Source organism: Hemiscyllium ocellatum, chromosome 15 (assembly GCF_020745735.1).
Source record: "Hemiscyllium ocellatum isolate sHemOce1 chromosome 15, sHemOce1.pat.X.cur, whole genome shotgun sequence".
NCBI lineage: Eukaryota > Metazoa > Chordata > Chondrichthyes > Orectolobiformes > Hemiscylliidae > Hemiscyllium > Hemiscyllium ocellatum.
In genome coordinates this window covers 56,412,467-56,429,199 of record NC_083415.1, presented here as the reverse complement: position 1 = coordinate 56,429,199, position 16,733 = coordinate 56,412,467, and the positions used below count along the sequence as shown (strand labels likewise).

Sequence of the window (16,733 nt, the reverse complement as noted above, 5' to 3'; positions counted from 1 at the left end):
TTCAGCCTTCCCCCATAACCCTCGAATTCCTTCCTAATTGAAAAATATTTTTTTTAAAAATGCTGAATGACCCGTCTTCTACCTCCCTCTGCTCTCCCCTCAGAAAGAAGAAATTCCTCCTCCTCTCTATCGTTAATGGGTGACTCCTTGATCCCAGGTGATGCCCTCTGGTCTTCGACACTCCCACAAGGGGAAGCAATCTTTACCACCTACTCTGTCAAATCCTCTAAGAATCTTATAAGTTTCAATAAAGTCACTGCTCGTTCTCCTAAACTCCAATGAGTACAAGCCCTGCCTCTCCTCATAAGACAGTCCCTCCGTACCCTGGGGTCAACATAGTGATCCTTCACTGGACTGTCTCCAATGCTAGTATATCATCCCTGACATAAGGGACCAGTAGAAATTTATAAAATGATGAGGGTCATAGATAGGGTTAATGGTAGTTGTCTTTTTTCTAAGCTGGGGAATTTCAAGACTAACGAAATTTCAAGACTTAGAGCTAAGAGCAGCAAGGAGGGGACATGAAAAGTCCTTGGTTGGTAGGATTAGGGAAAACCCAAAAGCTTTCTATAGGTATGTCAGGAATAAAAGAATGACTAGGGTAGGAATAGGTCCAGTCAAGGATAGTAGTGGGAAGTTGTGCGTGGAGGCTGAAGAGATTGGAGAGACACTGAATACTTTTCGTCAGTACTCACTCAGGAACAGGACATTGTTGCCGATGTGAATATTGAGTCACAATTAATTAGAATGGATGGCTTTGAGATATGTAGGGAAGAGGTGCTGGAAATTGTGGAAAGGGTGAAAATAGGTAAGTCCCCTGGGCCTGATGGCATTTATCCTAGGATTCTCTGGGAAGCAAGGGAGGAGATTGCAGAGCCATTGGCCTTGATTTTTATGTCCTCGTTGTCTACAGGAATAGTGCCAGAAGATTGGAGGATAGCAGATGTGGTTCCCTTGTTCAAGAAGGGGAGTAGGGATAACCCTAGTAACTATAGGCCGGTGAGCCTCACTTCTGTTGTGCGCAAAGTCTTAGAGAGAATTGTAAGGGATAGGATTTATGAACATCTGGATAGGAATAATGTGATCAAGGATAGTCAGCATGGTTTTGTGAAGGGCAGGTCGTGCCTCACAAACCTTATTGAATTCTTTGAGAAGGTGACTAAGGAGGTGGACGAGGGTAAAGCGGTAGATGTGGTGTATATGGATTTTAGTAAGGCATTTGATAAGGTTCCCCATGGTAGGCTACTGCAAAAAATACGGAGGTATGGCATTGAGGGTGTGTTAGAGGTTTGGATTAGGAATTGGCTGGCTAGAAGAAGACAGAGGGTAGTAGTTGATGGTAAAGGTTCATCTTGGAGTGCAGTTACCAGCGGTGTTCCGCAAGGATCTGTTTTGGGGCTGTTGCTGTTTGTCATTTTTATAAATGACCTGGAGGAGGGGCTAGAAGGCTGGGTGAGCAAGTTTGCGGGTGATACGAAAGTCGGTGTAGTTGTTGACAGTGAGGAAGGATGTGGCAGGTTACAGCGGGATATAGATAAGCTGCAGAGCTGGGCAGAAGGGTGGCAAATGGAGTTCAATGTAGGTAAGTGTGAAGTGATTCACTTTGGTAAGAGTAACAAGAAGAAGGGGTACTGGGCTAATGGTAGGCTACTTGGTAGTGTGGATGAGCAGAGGGATCTTGGTGTCCAAGTACACAGATCTCTGAAAGTTGCCACTCAGGTAAATAGTGCTGTGAAGAAGGCATATGGCGTACTGGCTTTTATTGGTAGAGGAATTGAGTTCCGGAGTCCTGAGGTCATGTTGCAGTTGTATAAGACTCTGGTGTGGCCGCATCTGGAGTATTGTGTGCAGTTTTGGTTGTCATACTATAGGAAGGATGTGGAGGCACTGGAACGGGTGCAGAGGAGGTTTACCAGGATGTTGCCTGGTATGGTAGGAAGATCGTATGAGGAAAGGCTGAGGTACTTGGGCCTGTTTCCATTGGAGAAAAGAAGGTTGAGGGGTGACTTGATAGAGGTGTACAAGATGATTAGGGGTTTAGATAGAGTTGACAATGAGAACCTTTTTCCACGTATGGAGTCAGCTATTTCGAGGGGGCATAGCTTTAAATTAAGGGGAGGTAGGTATAGGACAGACGTTAGGGGTAGATTCTTTACTCAGCGAGTCGTGAGTTCATGGAATGCCCTGCCAGTAGCAGTGGTGGACTCTCCCTCTTTATGGCATTTAAACGGGCATTGGATAGACATATGGAGGATAGTGGGCTAGTGTAGGTTAGGTGGGCTTGGATCAGCGCAACATTGAGGGCCAAAGGGCCTGTACTGCGCTGTATTTTTCTATGTTCTATGAAAATTTTTAAGGTGAGCGGAGAGAGATTTAAAAAAAATGATATGGGGGTAAATATTTTACACGTGTGAGGAATGAACTTCCTGAGGAAGTGGTGGATGTGGGTACAATTACAATGTTTAAAAGACATTTTGGATAGATGCGTGAATAGGAAGGGTTTGGAGAGGTATGGGCCCGGAGTTGGCAGGTGGGACTCGTTGAGTTTGGGATTATGGTCGGCATGGACGGGTTAGACCGAAGGGTCTGTTTCTGTGCTGTCTGACTCTATAATACTGTTGCCAGAATTAGGCAGAGAAAAGTGAAACTATTGTCTTCGGTAACTAACCACTTCAGCCACTTGATATAGTTTATTTCCTCTACCTTAATCCCTCGTGATTTTAAAATTACAGCTGATCAGCTAAAAAGCAGGTCATCCACCTGTTTGATCAGTCAGGGAGAGTTTTGGGAGCCGGGTTTAGGCAGGCAAGTGGGAATAAAATGGGGAATAAATTTTAACATCACCAGAAGAGTTTGCTGTCCAGTGATTCTCGGAGTGTCAGCATTTTGTAATCATTGCCTCTGATCTGAATCCTGTTACCCCAAGGTAAGGTGTTCCGCTGCCCAGGCCGGTGTACCTCTGGGATCTCAAACAACCAATTCTGTTTACCTTACAGAATGCTGCGAGTGGTAGGAATAAAGAAAATGGCTCCGGCAGTGCAAGACAAAGGGAGAGGTTACGGGACAGGGCTCCCTCATCCCTTGCGGATGAGCGGGTCAGGGAGAACAAGATTATGGAGAAGAAGGAGGAAGAGGCCAAGCCAGCGGTGCCTGAAGTGGAGCAAAAGCCTTCTCCCGAAGCCCCTCGGGAGCAGGCTGAGCAGCCAAAGAGCTCGCCAGAGGCCCCGTCGCAGAAGAGCTCTCCGTCTTCCAGTGAGCTGGGAAAGCCAGAGGAGAAGAGAAAGCGCGGGAGGCCCCCGTCTGTGGGGCTAGCAGGTGAGCTACAGCAGCTCCGAGGATCGTGGCAGCTGCGCTTCCAAGTCTAACTGAGAAGCGGGCAGGCTCCTGGTTTAACGTTTCATCATAAAGGCCACAGCCAGACACACACAGCGCACCTTTAGTCCCACATGACAGTGCCTGCCTCAATTTTGGGCTTGTCTCTTTAACAGGATGTGAGTCCGTACCCATCCACCTCGGCCAAGATTCAAATGATCTCTTCGTTCTCCTGTTCCTGTGCCCCGCAATGGCAGAGGAATTTTGGGCTCAGCATCCTAACTAGGAGATAGTGAGGACTGCAGATGCTGGAAAGTCGGAGTTGATAAAGTGTGGAGCTGGAAAAAGCACATCAGAGGAACAGGAGAGTCAACGTTTCGGGCATGAGTCCTTCATCAGGTTTCCTGATGAAGGGCTTATGCTTGAAACCGTTGATTCTCCTGCGATTCCTGATGAAGGGCTTATGTCTGAAACGTTGATTCTCCTGCTCCTCGGATGCTGCCTGACCTGCTGTGCTTTTCCAGCGCCACACTCTCAGCTCTGATCTCCAGCATCTGCAGTCCTCACTTCCTCTTAGAAAATATCAGGAGGTCCGAATGAAAATATCAGGAGGTCAAAAAGGGAATGATAATTTGAGGGTTGGAGGAGCAGAGTTTAGGAAGGCATTTGCAGAGTGTTGAGTCAAGCAATTAAAAGGACAGCTGAAAAGGGAGAGAGAGAAGCAAGCACGCCGAATAATAGGCTGAATAATAATCGTAGCTTTCCCCTGGATTCTTTGCCATTTTAATCAGTCTCCTCTAGTTACTGACCCTCCTGTTTATGTGAACGGTTTCTCTGTGTCCCGTTAAACCGAGATGCAGTCTACCCTAAGGTTAATGTTAGACATCCGACAGCACAGTTTGGAAGAAGGAAGTTAGTGGGTTCAGAAGTTTGCGAACGACACCAAAAGTGGTGGCATAGTGGACAGTGAAGGAGAGTGTTGTTTAAGAGTAGAGCGGGATTTCGATCAATCAGGTCAGTGGGCTGCAGAATGAGTTTAATTTGGATAAATGCGAGATATTGCATTTTGGTGAAACAAATAAGGGTAGAACTAATACAGGTACACAATCCTTTATCCAAAATGCTCGGGGCCAGCTGGTGTTCGGAATTCAGAATTTTATTGAATTTCGGAATAAGTGACAGTTTGACGGTGGAATTTTAAAAAATTTTACCAAACAGCAGACTCACAGTGAGTACTACAGGCCCTGAGACAGAATTGGGGCCTGCCAGTGCTGGGCCACACCCACCCGCGTCACAACTGAGTGATGCGCATCGAGTGGGTGTGGAATTGAGTTAACTGTTTGCACACCAAGCAACCTTGCTAATGAGAAAAATACTTCAGAAAAAAATCCCTCTGATTTCGGAGCTTTTCGGATAAAGTGTTGTCTACCTGTACAATTAATGATAGGGCCCTGAGTAGTACTGTAAAACAGTGAGACTTGGGGGTTCAGGTATATAAGTTTTTGAAGTTTGCATCACAAATAGTGGTGAAGACGGCATTTAGCGCACTTGCCTTCATTGCTCAGAACAAGGAGTTTGCACGTTCTCCCCATGTCAGCGTGGGTTTCCTCCGGGTGCTCCGGTTTCCTCCCACAGTCCAAAGATGTGCGGGTCAGGTGAATTGACCATGCTAAATTGCCCATAGTGTTAGGTAAGGGGTAAATGTAGGGGTATGGGTGGGTTTCGCTTCGGCGGGTCGGTGTGGACTTGTTGGGCCGAAGGGCCTGTTTCCACACTGTAAATCTAATCTAATTGACTATAGGAGTTGGGACGTCATGTTGAGGTTGTACAGGACATTAGTGAGGCCTTTTCTGGAGTACTGTGTCCAGTTCTGATCACTCCAGTTACAGAAAGGATATTATTTCGCTGGAAAGAGATTTGCCAAGATGTTGCTGGGTATGGAAAATTTGAGTTCTAAGGAGAGGTTAGATAGGCTGAGACTTTTTTCACTGGGGTGTAGGAGGTTGAGGGGCGACCTCATAGAGGTTTATAAAATCATGAGGGGCATAGCTAAGGTGAATGGCAGGTGTCTTTTCCCTAGGCTGGGGGATTTCAAGGCTAGAGTCCTGTGTATTTTTAAAGAGAGGAGAAAGACACAAGGGGCAATGTTTTAACACCGTGTTTGGAATGAACCTCCAGAGGAAAAGATGGATGCAGGTACGGTTAGAATGTTTAAATGACATTCGGATAAGTTCTTGAATAGGAAAGGGTTTGGAGGGATATGGCCAGGAACAGGCAGTCCTAGTCATCGAGTCATCCAGCACGGAAACAGAGCCATCAGTCCAACCACTCCATACCGAACGCATTCCCCCTTGCCTGGGTTTGGCCAACTAGTTCAGCGTGGGATTATGTTTAGCATGGACTGGTTGGACCAAAGGATCTGTTTCCATGCTGTCTGACTATATAAGTGTGGTGGAGTTCACCTGTTTAATAATTGATCTCTCAAATCAACGTAGGAGCTGGTCTTGAACACAGTTTGCTGCTTTTGGAAGCTTGCTGGGTGGAGATTGACTGCTTGCTGTACCTCAGAAAGATATTTGATTGGCTTTGAAGAGCTTCTGGGATATCCTATGGTCACAGAAGGTCGTGGATGAACAAACGCTCTCTTCCTTATTGCTTTAAAGTGAAAGTTGACTTTTTATTTCTGGTCGATTTTGCACATGCAATTGACATTTTGTTCACATACTTGTCTAGGCAGCCATTCTAAAGGGGCTGCACGTCAGAACGATCGCAAACCACTTCCACCACACCAAGGGGGCTCCGGAACTGGAAAGAGGAAGTCTGCCTCCGATGTCTCATTGCAGCCGAAGCACACCAGGCTTAGCAAGCCAGCAGGTCAGTGCTGTGTCAGCTCATCCCCAAAAAAGACCAAATTCTGCATGTCACATGTCAAAGGAGGAGAATGTAGTTTTGATGGAGTTGTCTAAAGTTGCCCCTTTTTATATCTTTGGTAGCTTTCACAGCAGCTGGACTATGGCTGAAAAGAGGAAGGGACAATGAATACTTTCTCATCTAAAAACATCAAACACTCTGACCTCTTGTTATCCCATGGCTCAGTTGGTGACTTCACTCTCTCTCTCTCTCTCTCTCTCTCTCACTCTCACACTCTCACACTCTCTCACTCACACACTCTCTCACTCACACACTCTCACACTCTCTCACTCACACACTCTCTCACTCACACACTCTCTCACTCACACACTCTCTCACTCACACACTCTCTCACTCACACACTCTCTCACTCACACACTCTCTCACTCACACACTCTCTCTCACACACTCTCTCTCTCACTCAGTCGGCCCCCCCCCACCCTTTTGTTTTGTGACCAGGGAAGTTAATGTTTTTTGAAAATGTTGAAGGTGTTGTACGTTGCTGGGGGGGCTGTGATGGAAGAAACCAGGTCAGAATTTTTTTGTTCTCTGCATGGGATGTGGATTGTTGCAATTTCCTGACGGTCTGTAAGTGGGAAACAACTTGGAATAACTGGACCTTTGCTTGTCATAGAGATGTACGGCATGGAAACAGACTCTACGGTCCAACCCGTCCATGCCAACCAGATATCCCAGCCCAATCTAGTCCCACCTGCCAGCACCCGGCCCATATCCCCCCAAACCCTTCCTATTCATATACCCATCCAAATGCCTCTTAAATGTTGCAATTGTAACAGCCTCCAACACTTCCTCTGGCAGCTCATTCCATACACGTACCACCCTCTTTCCCCTCTCACCCTAAATCCATGCCCTCTAGTTCTGGACTCCCTGACCCCAGGGAAAAGACTTTGTCTACTTACTCTATCCATTTCGCTTATGATTTTATAAACCTCTATAAGGTCACCCCTCAGCCTCCGCGCTGCAGCGAAAACAGCCCCAGCCTGTTCAGCCTCTCACTATTGCTCAAATCCTCCAACCCTGGCAACATTCTTGTGAATCTTTTCTGAACCCTTTCAAGTTTCACAACTTCTTTCCGATAGGAAGGAGACCAGAATTACACGCGATGTTTCAACAGTGGCCTAACCAATGTCCTGTACAGCCGCAACATGACCTCCCATCTCCTGTCCTCAATACTCTGACCAATAAAAGAAAGCATACCAAACTACACCTTCACTATTCTATCTACCTGCGACTCCACTTTCAAGGAGCATTGATATCAGGATGCTGCCCTCCATAAATGTGTACAAGAAAAGGGTATATACTGGGGTTTTACAGAGTCCGCAATCATTGGGATTTAGGAGCAGCACTGGGGCTGGGTTTCTGTCTGTGCCCTGGCCTCCAACGCACTGCCTCTATACCCCCTCTCGTTTCACTATTTAGCTTTCTCTTGCTTCCTTCTTGCTGTCTCTGTCTCTCTCTATCTGTCTCCCTCCTCTCCCTACCCTTACTCGAACCTGGCTCCCCAGAACATTATCTAAGTCTCTGGATTAACTGTGCCATGATCATACCACTAGACCATCACCGCGTCTTGGACCACATGATACATCCCAGTATTTCCCCTCTCAGTGATGTTTATAGAAAACGTAATGGCACCTGCTAACAGGTTGGTCACAACAGCCGCCTACTCCCCTGCCCCCTTACTGCTCCTGTGAGATCTTAATGCTCCCTCATTGCCAGTCTGCAGTGCTGCTGTAATTTTCATCAGTGGAACCAGTACATTTAGCTGCCTTGGCCCAACCACTAGCCCAGAGGTCTCCACCTCTTCCACCTCCCTTAGGCCTCAGCTTTTAGTCACTGCAGGAGAGAGCAGACTTGACTAACAGGTGTCTGCATTGCTTTCCTTTGTGTGTGTTTGTACAGGCCCGCGGCAGTCCACGGGTGAGCAAGGACAGAGCCAGATCAGAAGGAGGTCTTTACGTCTCGCTTCTGGGGACAGCAACTCCTCGTCGATGGGTGGCCAGGCCGAGGGAGCAGAGACACGGAGCAAGACCAAGGAGCAGGACAAGGTCGAGCAAGGTGAAGGCCTCCGCGTTTTCTTACTGTGAAGATTTCTTTATTCCTTTCCCGCAAGGAAAGGGAAACAAACCTGAAACGATATTCTGACCTGCCGTCTGCTGGCTTGGTGATAATTATGATTGTGGGGCAGGAAGGTTCCAGGTGGAACCCCTTCTCAAGGAATAACGTTTGGAGGGTGAATCTCCAAGGGTGCTCTCTGTTTCTGTTCTGTCAGAAACATTATACAGTAATGTGTTCATACCTACTGAGTTTCTCCATTACAGGGCCTGATCTGTGTGCCATTTGTAAATTGAATTGGTAAAATTTATAAAATAATGGACCTTTAAGAGCTCTCTGGAGCGAGAGCTAGTGTTGGAGAAGTGAATATCCCAGAAAGATGCATAGGGCTGCTCTCTCGGAGAGAGACGACTGGTGGTGGTTTTACCCGAGTTTCACCTCAGGCGAGGGGAAGAGGTTGCGATGGAGAGTCCTTCTTGGTGACCTTAGTCAGTGCAGGAATTGAATGCACCATTCTGTATCACAAACCAGCCGTCCAGTCCAATGAGCTAATAATAACCCCGATCCTGTTCTTCTCCTCTTCACCCCTCCCCGCCCAACCACCACCACCACTCTCATCCCTGTCTGTGCCATCTCCCTCGTCATATCAACAACGTGACAGTGTAGTATCAAAGACAACTTCCTCATTGTGGGTGCCATTTTAACTACCACCTGTCTATACCACGCTCTTAGTTGTTGTTATAAAGTTAGCATTCCAATGTAGCAAGTGGTGAGGGGGTATAGATATGACGAGGAATTTTTCCCATGGGTGGAACTCCCCCACCCTAAAACTAAGGGGGCATATCTTTAAAGGTGAGAAGAGAAAGATTTGAAAAGGACACGAGGGACAACTTTTTTACACAGAGCAGTTCGTGTGTAAAAAGAACTTGTAGAGGACGTGTTGGGTGCAGTCATAGTTACAACATTTAAAAGATATTTGGATAAGTACATGGATAAGAAATGCTTGGAGGGATATGGACCAAGTGCAGGCAGATGGGACTAGTTTAGTTTAAGAACATGATTGGCGTGGACTGGATGGACCGAAGGGTCTGTTTCTGTGCTGTATGAGGTGTTGATCCTGTATTTGATTTCCCCACAGCAGCAGCAGCAGGATCTGAACCCTCTGCCCAGGTACACCAGGCTCCCTCTATCAAAGTGCAGTGTTCCTCAGACACTGGCCCCAAAACCTCCACAGCCGAGGCCGTTACAAGCCCTAAGCACCAAACCGGTGAAGCAGCCAAGCCGAGTTCCTCAGTGCCGAGCGCGGAGTCGAAGCCTCCTCCCAAGGAAACTGGTAAGACAGAGATATGTGTGCCTGCCCGGTGCGGGTGTACCGATAGAAATACATCACAGGTTGGAGATGGCGTAAACACTGGGGCATGTGCATATTTCGCCAGGCAACTGCTGGAATGGGAGTTAGTGTGGAGGTTGAATGCAGCTGCAATTTGTTTCAGTTGAAAGGAACCGTGCTGGGGAGTGGGATCTTCCTGTTTCTCCCAGGGCTCTCATTTGTACTTTTGGGGTGAATGCAGCTTGAAACTTGCCCGCTGACCCTGCTGCCAAATGCCATCTCCCGAAAGAGGCAGAGGGCAGCTTTGTCCACGTCACCGATTCAGTGTTCGGCAGAGAGAGAGAGAGACGTTGGACAGTGTCTCTAACACTGAAAGGCGTTCGCACTAAGGAGCAGCTTCGTATGCTCTGCACATCTGTGACCCGCGGCCCAGGGTCACAGGTTTCTGCCCGGAACTGCGAGCGTCAGAAATGACCGTTGCCACCCACCTCGATTCCAGAAAACGTCACTGCAGACAGAGCTGGGGCAGAGAAAGAGAGAGACGCAATCGCAGTTTCTCGGGGATAGCATGGTCACTGTAATGAGTTTAGAAAATTGCAGCGAGTTTGCAAGTGGAACAGGAGTGCTTTGTTGTTGATGAATCAGATAGTAACTGCATGCCTTCCCCCTCCCCCTCCAGCTCCACTGTGTTTGGACGGAGTGCCCCCCAGTTCTCGGGTGGTGAGTAGATAAGCAGTGAAGGCGACCCATAAGTAATTCTGTTTTGTTTTCCTCTTCCCAGCTCCAGTTGTGAAGCGTGTGCCACGATCCCAGAACCCAAACAGATACAGTAGGGAACCCTGTATGTTGTCTTTCTAGTGAGGCCAGCAGACTCGCTACTGCAGCGTTCCTGTTCGTCTGCCCTGCTGCTTATGCGTGTGTGCGTGTGTTGCAGGCGTGTGTGGATCCGTGTGTGTTTGCGTGCTCTTTCGTCTGCTGAAACGCTTGTAACTGGCTGTCTACAATGGGGAGGGAAAGATTCAATTGTGCGTTAGATTTTACACTTGGCAAACGTACCCAACTTCACGTCAAGAGATGTGATGGGAGGCTCCTGTGACATTGACAGAGAAAAGGGGCTTTAGCGTAAAATTGGCTTAGTGAAAGGCAAGTGACGTCTCGCAGAGTCTCAGCTTTTTGTTCCAGCCACAGGGTGTTGCAGGGAGTGGCACTGCACTTGGAATCAAACTCTGATTTCATTGATCCCCAGGCCAGTGATTTACCTTCCTGTGGGTGGATAATCCTTCCACCGCATGTTGTCCATATGGCCGTAGACTCTTGAGTGCACAGCCTATGAAATAAGCGTGGGATTAGGCCATTCGGCCCCTTGAACCTACTCCACCATCTGTTTGGAGCATGGCAGGTGATGGCCTGCCGCTGTTCTTGAGCTGACCTGTAGGTGCTGCTGGAGAGCAGCCTGTTGAATTGGGACATGAGCTCGCCTTATGGTGGCCCACGTGGCTGTGTCAATGGGAATGAAGGGAATTGTCCAGAGAAGCTGTGCCTCTTCCTTGGACCCAGGGGCAAGCATCCTTTCAAAATGTCATGAACGGGGGGACAATTTGAGTTTGGGGTAAAGTTGCTTTTATCCTTAATGGGTGGGTGTTATTCTTTAAAACATTTATTTAAAGAGATGTGGTTGCTGCTGACCAGGCCAGCATTTATTGCCAGGCCCTAATTGCCCAGAGGGCAGTTAAGACTCAGCCGCGGTGTTGTGGGTTTGGAGGCCAGACCAGTTCTCTTCCCTCAAGGACATTAGTGAACCAGATGGGTTTTTTTACCTGACATTTAAGATCTTAATTCCAGATCTTTATTGAATGTGATGGTGGGATTTGAACCCAGATCACTGCGTGGGTCTCTGGATTACTAGGCTAGTGATAATACAGCTAGGCCATCACCTCCACATGTGCACGTAACCACCTTAGAGAGTCATGGCTCAGAAGAGAAGCTAGAAGAAAGTGAGGTTTGCTGATGCTGTAGATTAGAGTCGGGAGTGTGGCGCTGGAAAAGCACAGCAGGTCAGGCAGCATCCGGGGAGCAGGAGAATCGACGTTCTTGATGAAGGGCTCTTGCCTGAGACGTTGACTCTCTCGCTGCTCGGATGCTGCCTGACCTGCTGTGCTTTTCCAGCACCACAGTTTGGACTGAAGGGAAACTGACCACTTCATGTGTGTGGAGATGCCCTTGAGGTTCTAACACACGTGAGTCATGGTTGCCTCATTGCCTGTTCTCCTGACAGCAACACAATAACTGGGTGACAGGCGACGAAACCAATCTGTAGCAGCTGTTCGACCTGCCCACCCCCCCACTCACTCACTAGTATTCTTTGTCAGCTGAGAATGTTACAGCAGGGTTTGAATCGCTTTAGAAACAAACTTTCTGCATTTCTAATTGAAGTACCCAGGCAATAAAGAGCGGGGTAGGCCATTCAGTCCATCAAGCCTGTGCTGCTGCTCATTTACCTTGAAGTCATTTTCCCCGCCATTGCTTGCTGTTGGTCTGCAGAAATCTTCAATTTCTGACAAAACCTGTTCAATGATTGAGTTTCCACGGAATCCCCAAGATTTTCCAGCTTTGAAGAGAAGAAATTCCTCTTTGTCCCATCCCTCATTCTGAGCGGTCCATGGGGTTCCTGTCCCCTGAGTTGGGGGGGGAGGGGAAGGGAAGGTGTTCGTGAAGCTCCTGTTGTTTCTCCAATGACCCAAACACCTTTTTCTGCTGCTGCTTCACCAGAGGAGCTCAGGGCTGCTCACTCATTCAAGACAGCTGCTGGGTGACTGAGTCTTTCCAGGCCCCAGCCAGGCCGGGGAGAGAGGTAGTTGTACAGGTCTTGTGGTAACCTCAGCCAGTTCTGGGAATTGAACCTGTGCTGTTGGCGTCACTTCGCAGTGCAAACCAGCCGTCCAGCCAGCAGAGCGAACTGACCCTTGCAGATAAAGTCTCCATCGGCCCAGGTGACCATGAGGTTGCTCTTTCAGTCACCTCACTCAGTTTGCGATGAGGCGTGACACCAACAGAGTGGGTTTGGTTAGGAACATGGGAACAGGAGTAGGCCATTCAGTGAGATCACTGACCCCATAATCCCCTGATATCCTTGTTTCATGAATTCCGGGCATTGGCTGAGGTCACGGTGTAGGTCCCCACCCTGTCGACCCTGCCTGAGGTGAGGTATCACTCGGTATAAACTGACCTGGCACTTGGACAATCACCTTCCTGACCAGACTCTCAATTTTCAGTAAATATCTGTGGAGAGTGACTGGGTGGGGAATAGGGAGGGAACGTAGTGATCATTGGTCCCTCTGATGACCTGAAAGCCACTAACGTATTCTGGAGAGATGTGTTTTGAGTGTCATTGCTGACCTGGGCCAGCAGAGTGCTGCCTTGCTTGACACTGACCTCTAACCCTTGACACTGACCTCTAACAACTGTCGTAGCGTGCTGATCCTAACTCCTGTCTGAATTGCTGGCATTTTAGTTGTTACACATTGGGAGGGGTGGATGGAGATGGGGAGAGGGAGTTTAAAATAATCTCATGGTTGTGTGTTTATCTTCCTGGCCCCCTCGCTGCCCGCTCTCTCTCTCTCTCTCTCTCTGTCTCTCCCCGCTTTCCCCTCACTGGACAGTGACAAGCAGCACTCCGAATCCCGAAAACCACCTGCCCCCCAAGGCGCTGATCATCGAGCTGGACCACAACAAGTTCAAGTGCAAGATCCCAGAGTGCTCGAAGGCCTTCCGCAAGGCCAAGATGCTGCACTACCACATGAAGTACTACCATGGCATGGAGAAGGCCGAGCCGGATCCCGGCTCCCCGAAAAGGAGCATGCAGACACGGGGTTCCTGTGCATCGGAGAGCGACACGCTGCTGGACAGCCCCAAGCGGCGGCGCACCACCTCGGGCTGTTTACGTGAGTATCTGACTGTCGCAGAGCATTTTGAAGTGGAGGTTGACCCCCTCAGTTAGTTAAAACCAAACACCCAGAAAAGCTCAACTCGCTTCATAATCTGAGTGACCAAGAACTCCTAACTTCCACTATTTAAAGAAAAATAACAATTTATTTTCCTAACTCTAAGAGTGAACATTAAACAAAAGTATTCACAAATGCAAGCTTCCCTTTTCTGAACTGCTTACTATCTGACCCGAACTCTCTTTAAAAAAAGATATGCTTTTCCAATAGCTTTCTTATCAAACATTACTTTAACTTAATCTCAAGTCCACATAGTCTCTATCTTCTCCACTGTCGTCCCTCTTCCAGCTGCTGATCTCCCTGGGTCATCGTCTTTCGTTTTACTGCAAGTATGTTTCACACGAAAAGGTACCTTTGATAGAGAGTGTTTTCCCATTTCTTTGAGAACGAGATGTTAGATGGGGGGTTAGCCCACCGGCAGTTGCTCAACTGATCGATGGCAGCTACTGTCTCTCAGCAATTTTCGATATGCCTACATTTTCTATACCCTCCCCTGACGGCTTTTCCGTCAATAAACACTGTTTCACGACCACCATTAGATTCTTAATTCCTGATTTGTATTGATTTCAAATTCCACCAACTGCCGGATTAATAGTCTACCGATAATACCACTAGGCCACTGCTTCTCCTAGGTGTGAATGCCAAAGTTCAGTCCATGACAACAGTTCATACCAGGAGAAAAGAGTGCAGATTTTTTAAAAAATGTTATTCATATATGGGATTTGGGTGTTGCTGGCTAGGTCAGCACTTACTGCCCTGTACCTGATTGCCCAGAGGGTGGTTAAAGAGTCAACCACATTGCTGTGAGTCTGGAGTCACATGTAGGCCAGACTAGGTAAGGATGGTAGTTTCCACCCCTAAAGGGCATTAGTGAACCAGGAGGGTTTTTATAGCAATCGACAGTGGTTTTATGGGCTACGTGTTTTAGGCCAGATTTTCATTGATTTCAGTTGACCATTTGCCATAGTGAAATTAAAAGCCCTGCCCCAGAACGTTAGCCTGGGGTTCTGGATTACCAGCCAGTGATATTGCCGCTACAGCACCACCTCCCCTTAGATTGGCCAGGCTGTTGTGGTAGGGAAAACACTGAACCACTCAAAGTTTCCCAGTTTCCTTCAAAGTTCAAAAAAGGTGCAAAACATTGAATATTTTGTTTGTAAAGTGATTCCAGCTATCTCCGTACATCGCTTCTGCTGAGCATGAATGAGCCACATTAAAAGCTCGACTGGTTATCTCCAATTGTTGCTAACCAGGCTACTAGCACACTCGGGGCTGGTCAGCCAATGGTGCCCAATTTAATGCTGTCCCATCCTCTCCAGAAATTTCTGTGTAGACCCTCCACGAGCTTTCCAATGTCTTGTGCTGCCTTTCAGAAAAGGGGGTGGAGTTGGTCGTGCCGTGGGGAGGTGGGACTAACTGGATAGTTCACAGGCACAGTGCACTTGTATACCTCAGCGGGCCCTCTAATTCATACTGCTGTCAGTATAGATTCAGACCACGGTCTGGTCACTATCCTGGATGTGTGGCGATGATACTGCAGCTCCTTGCTTGACAATTTTGCTGGTATTTAGAATTGCGTGTAATAGATGTGTGTGCCACTCTCTCAGTCAGAGCTACAGGAGTCTCTCTTCCACTGGGGTTTCAGTGAATGGTTATAGTGGGTGTATGAGACTTTCATACTCTGAGAAACGTCTGGTGCTGTTAGATTATAGGTTTTGTCCTTGTGAATTTGTGTGGTGAGAATGTTTTGAGTTGTGTAGTAACAGTGAAACATGAGTGGTTTCTGTTTGGGGCTGGTAAGGTTGATTTGATGCATTGAATTGAGTACATGATGGATGAAGTGATTGTTTGCCACCATGCACTATGCTCCCTGTATTTCAGCTAAAGGTGTTTGTGCTTTAGGAGGGTTTTAACAGAGAAGTTTTAGCAAAGCAACTTCCAAACCACCTTCATCAAGGAGGATGATCAGGATGTTACTGTGGGTGAGGGCCAGTGTGGGTCAGAACTTGGGAGAATCCTTCCTGGTATGGAGACCGTTTAGTGGCGACCGAACTCGAGGTTTGCAAGGTAATGGGAGATTTCGGTGGAGGAAGATAGTTCATGGGTTATTAGCTCGATTTAAAAACCACTGTCCAAAAAATGGAGAGTCGGTGGAGATGAGCGTTTTTCCTTGTCTCGGAGCTGAGGGGATTTGGACTGCTCCAGCAAAGACGTAGGCCCGAATGGCCACGTTCAGTTTAGATTTCTTTAGTGAATTGTATTTAAAGCGTAGGAGAATCTATGTATGTGTTAGTGCGCGCGTATCAAGGTTGATATCAGTGACCAGTTCATTCCCTGCTCAGCTTTGAATACAGGGCGAAAGTGAGTACTACAGAAGGACTTCTGATGAAGGGATTTTGCCCGAAACGTTGCTTTTGCTGCTCCTCGGATGCTGCCTGCCCTGCTGTGCTTTTCCAGCACCACTCTAATCTTGAAGCTTTGAATACAGCTGTAGGATCCTTTCTGCACTCCCAAAGCTATCTTGATTTCTTCCTCATCTTAAACACAGTGCCTGTGAGAATGTGGTATTCCGTCAGAGAGCTGCCTGAAGTGTAACTCTAGGCTAGTGCTTCCCCAAACCTGTTACCAGCTGTGATCTCCCTTTGAGGTAGAGAAATGCTGTTAGACCCTCCTTCCCTCTCTCCCCCCCCCCCCCCCCCCCCCCAGTGAGGGGAGAAGGGAGGGGCAGACATGGTGGTGGTGGCCCGTTAGAGGGAGAGCACTCTGTCGTTATAACACAATCTGAGCTCGACAACGGCCATTGCTGATGTAGAGCTCCCCACCCCCACCTGAAGACTCAACTACCCCAAAAACATCCCCCCACACACACACACATATACACCACACACACACACACATACACACACACATATACGCACACACACTCTGTCTCTCAAACGTGCTCGCTCTCTCTCTATCTCCATGTCACTCTCAGAATTCCTGGTGTAGGCAGTGGTGTTTGACCCAGTGAGTTCTTTTGTTGTTTTACGGGATTTGAATTAACGACCTGACACAGAGATGGTGATTGCTGAGTTATGACAGAACTTTATCAACCCAGGCTCCCTGTG

General features: G+C 47.9%; 1 protein-coding gene across 3 annotated transcripts in view; it reads left to right on the top strand.

Moving 5' to 3' along the window:
- The window catches only part of phf20b (PHD finger protein 20, b), a 97,430-nt gene that overhangs the window by 48,396 nt on the left and 32,301 nt on the right, over window positions 1–16,733 (top strand). Inside the window, exons 7-12 of one of the 3 annotated variants that reach the window (XM_060836501.1) lie at window positions 2,997–3,315; window positions 6,046–6,186; window positions 8,143–8,298; window positions 9,434–9,628; window positions 10,407–10,466; window positions 13,285–13,566. In XM_060836501.1, the coding sequence (XP_060692484.1) occupies window positions 2,997–3,315; window positions 6,046–6,186; window positions 8,143–8,298; window positions 9,434–9,628; window positions 10,407–10,466; window positions 13,285–13,566 (1,153 nt within the window). The remainder of the gene's footprint in view (window positions 1–2,996; window positions 3,316–6,045; window positions 6,187–8,142; window positions 8,299–9,433; window positions 9,629–10,406; window positions 10,467–13,284; window positions 13,567–16,733) is intronic. The other 2 variants (XM_060836502.1, XM_060836503.1) reach the window with 2 other exon arrangements.